This window comes from Garra rufa, chromosome 21 (assembly GCF_049309525.1).
Source record: "Garra rufa chromosome 21, GarRuf1.0, whole genome shotgun sequence".
Classification (NCBI taxonomy): Eukaryota; Metazoa; Chordata; class Actinopteri; order Cypriniformes; family Cyprinidae; genus Garra; species Garra rufa.
This window is the reverse complement of record NC_133381.1, coordinates 19,140,545-19,143,142: the sequence shown is the minus strand read 5'-3', so window position 1 is coordinate 19,143,142 and position 2,598 is coordinate 19,140,545. Positions and strand designations below refer to the sequence as shown.

At 31.8% G+C, this 2,598-nt stretch overlaps 1 protein-coding gene across 1 annotated transcript in view; it reads right to left on the bottom strand.

The window, feature by feature from the left end:
* Positions 1–2,415: 2,415 nt before the first annotated feature.
* LOC141295346 (uncharacterized) overlaps positions 2,416–2,598 on the bottom strand; it is a 14,624-nt gene continuing 14,441 nt past the window's right edge. The window contains exon 22 of the mRNA XM_073826561.1: positions 2,416–2,516. Within this exon, the coding sequence (XP_073682662.1) occupies positions 2,416–2,516 (101 nt within the window). The remainder of the gene's footprint in view (positions 2,517–2,598) is intronic.

Below are 2,598 nucleotides of genomic sequence, written 5' to 3'. Positions count from 1 at the left end.
AAAGAAAAACAGCAAACTAAAAGGAAAACTAAAACTGCATTTTATCCTGAAAAATTAGTCAGATTTACAAATTAAAGGAAATTATATGAAATCATAGAAAATGCTTCTCAGACCAGGCCAATGTATTTCTATAAAATGTTTTTTTTAAGAGAAGCTGTTGGTTTCAGAGAAATATACAATAAAAACAAGAGGATTTCTAAACCAACGGAGTCATAAATACACATCTTGAGTGAGAGTGGCGTATGGAAGCCCATTTCCGCCATTGAATAAAAAATAAAACAGGTTATTGTGATTTTTTCTGACTTTTTTTCTCAGAAGTGCGTGAAATAAACTCGCAATTGAGTTTTTTTTTTTGCAAATGCAAGTTTGTATCTAGCATTTCTGACTTTTGTCTTGCAATTGTGTTTATATCACATTTCTAACTTTTGTCTTGCATTGTTTATATCTCGCAATTTTGACTTTTTCCTGAGAATTGTGTGATATAAACTAGCAATTTTGACTTTTTTCTCAAAATCGCATGATATAAACTCTGAATTCTGACTTTTTTTCTTGCAAATGCAAGTTTGTATGTAGCATTTCTGACTTTTGTCTTGAAATTGTGTTTATATCACATTTCTGACTTTTGTTTTGCAATTGTTTATATTACAATTTTGACTTTTTCTCAAAATTGCATGATATAAACTCGCAATTTCTGACTTTTGTCTTGTATTGTTTATATCTCGCAATTTTGACTTTTTTCTTAGAATTGCGTGATATAAACTAGCAATTTTTACTTTTTTCTCAAAATCGCATGATATAAATTCGCAATTCTGACTTTTTTTCTCAAAATTGCATGATATGAACTCGCAATTCAGATTTTTTCTTGCAAATGCAAATTTGTATCTAGCATTTCATTGAAGACTTGTCTTGCAATTGTGTTTATATCACATTTCTGACTTTTGTCTTGCAATTGTTTATATTACAATTTTGACTTTTTCTCAAAATTGCATGATATAAACTCGCAATTCAGACTTTTTTCTTGCAAATGCAAGTATGTTTGTAGCATTTCTTATTTTTGTCTTGCAATTCTGTTTATATCTTGCAATTCTGACTTTTTACTCAGAATTGCGTGATATAAACTCACTATTTCGACTTTTTTCTCAGAATTGCGTGATATAAACTCGCAATTCTGACTTTTTTCTCAATTGCATTGTATATACTCGCAATTCTGACTTTTGTCTCAAATGTGAGATATAAACTCACAATTGTGAGTTATAAAGTCAGAATTGCGTGATATAAACTTTTTCTCGCAAATGCGAGTTTGTATCTTTCAATTCTGACTTTTTTCTCACAATTGCGAGTTTATATCACGCAATTCTGAGTAAAAAAGTCAGAAGTGCGAGTATATATTATGCAATTCTGAGAACTGTGAGATATAAACTAGTTCTGACTATTTTTCTCACAAATGTGAGTTTGTATCTAGCAATTCTTTTTTTTTTCTCACAATTGCGAGTTTATATCTCACAATTCTGACTTAAATTTGTTTAAGTTGTTTTAACTTTCAGTTGTTTTAACTTAACTTGCATTTTATAAAGTAAACATTTCAATATAAACTTGCAATTCTAGGAAAAAAAGTCACAACTGCGAATTTATATCTGTTTTTGTATCTATCTAGTTCTGACTATTTCTCAGAATTGCGACTTTTCTGACTTTATAATTGCAATTGCGAGTTTCTGTCTCACAATTCTGAGAAAAAAAGTTGTTTGATGTAAACTCGCAATTGTGAGGAAAAAAAAGTTTTTACTTTTTTTATTCTGTGGCAGAAACGGGCTTCCATAGTGGCACTTTCTAATTGAAAAAAGCCTACTAGAATAAGCTGTTAAAACCAAATACAAAATCTACAGATAACAAAAACCGCTTAACCTTTTCTTAAGCACAAACTTAAACCCTAACCCAAGCATTAACAGTAAACATTTTCAATGCATATCGACTACTGAAGTTTTACTCTAAATCTATCTGGAGCTCCCAGGACAGAGAATCAATGTTTACAGTTGTAAATGCATTCAGTCCTGCATATTTAAATAATTTCTGAGCAGACCATCATACAGCTCAATATCATAGGTCAAAACTCACTGCTCAGCTGTGGCTTTTTTGTCTGATTTCTGTGGAACTCAGGGGTAGTTTAAAGGAAATAACCTTGGTTTGTCTTCAAAGCTTGCGTGCATGGTTGAATTTCAAAGTCGACATAAAAAATGAATGCTTGTCAAAATGTGATTTTAGTACTTATTCTGTATTTTGCTTCACAATCCACCTTTGCATTATAACAGTTATGCAGAGCGCAAAGGTTAAAATGACTGACATTAAAATGTTAATCCAAAAAGACATGCTGAGAAGAACAAAACGTGCTTTGTTCTGTGGTCTTGTGGCCAGCTCTGCTCAAAGGCTTATTAAGTACTGAGCAGCTCTACGCTGATCATTTTCCTGCTTACATATTCTCAGTACAGTAGAAATGTTTTGGGTTCTGTGGAACTCTGTAACTATAGAGATAATAAGGAAGACAGCATTATCATCACCAGGGGAGAAAGAACCACGGAAACGGAACGAGGACTTGGAGTGTAT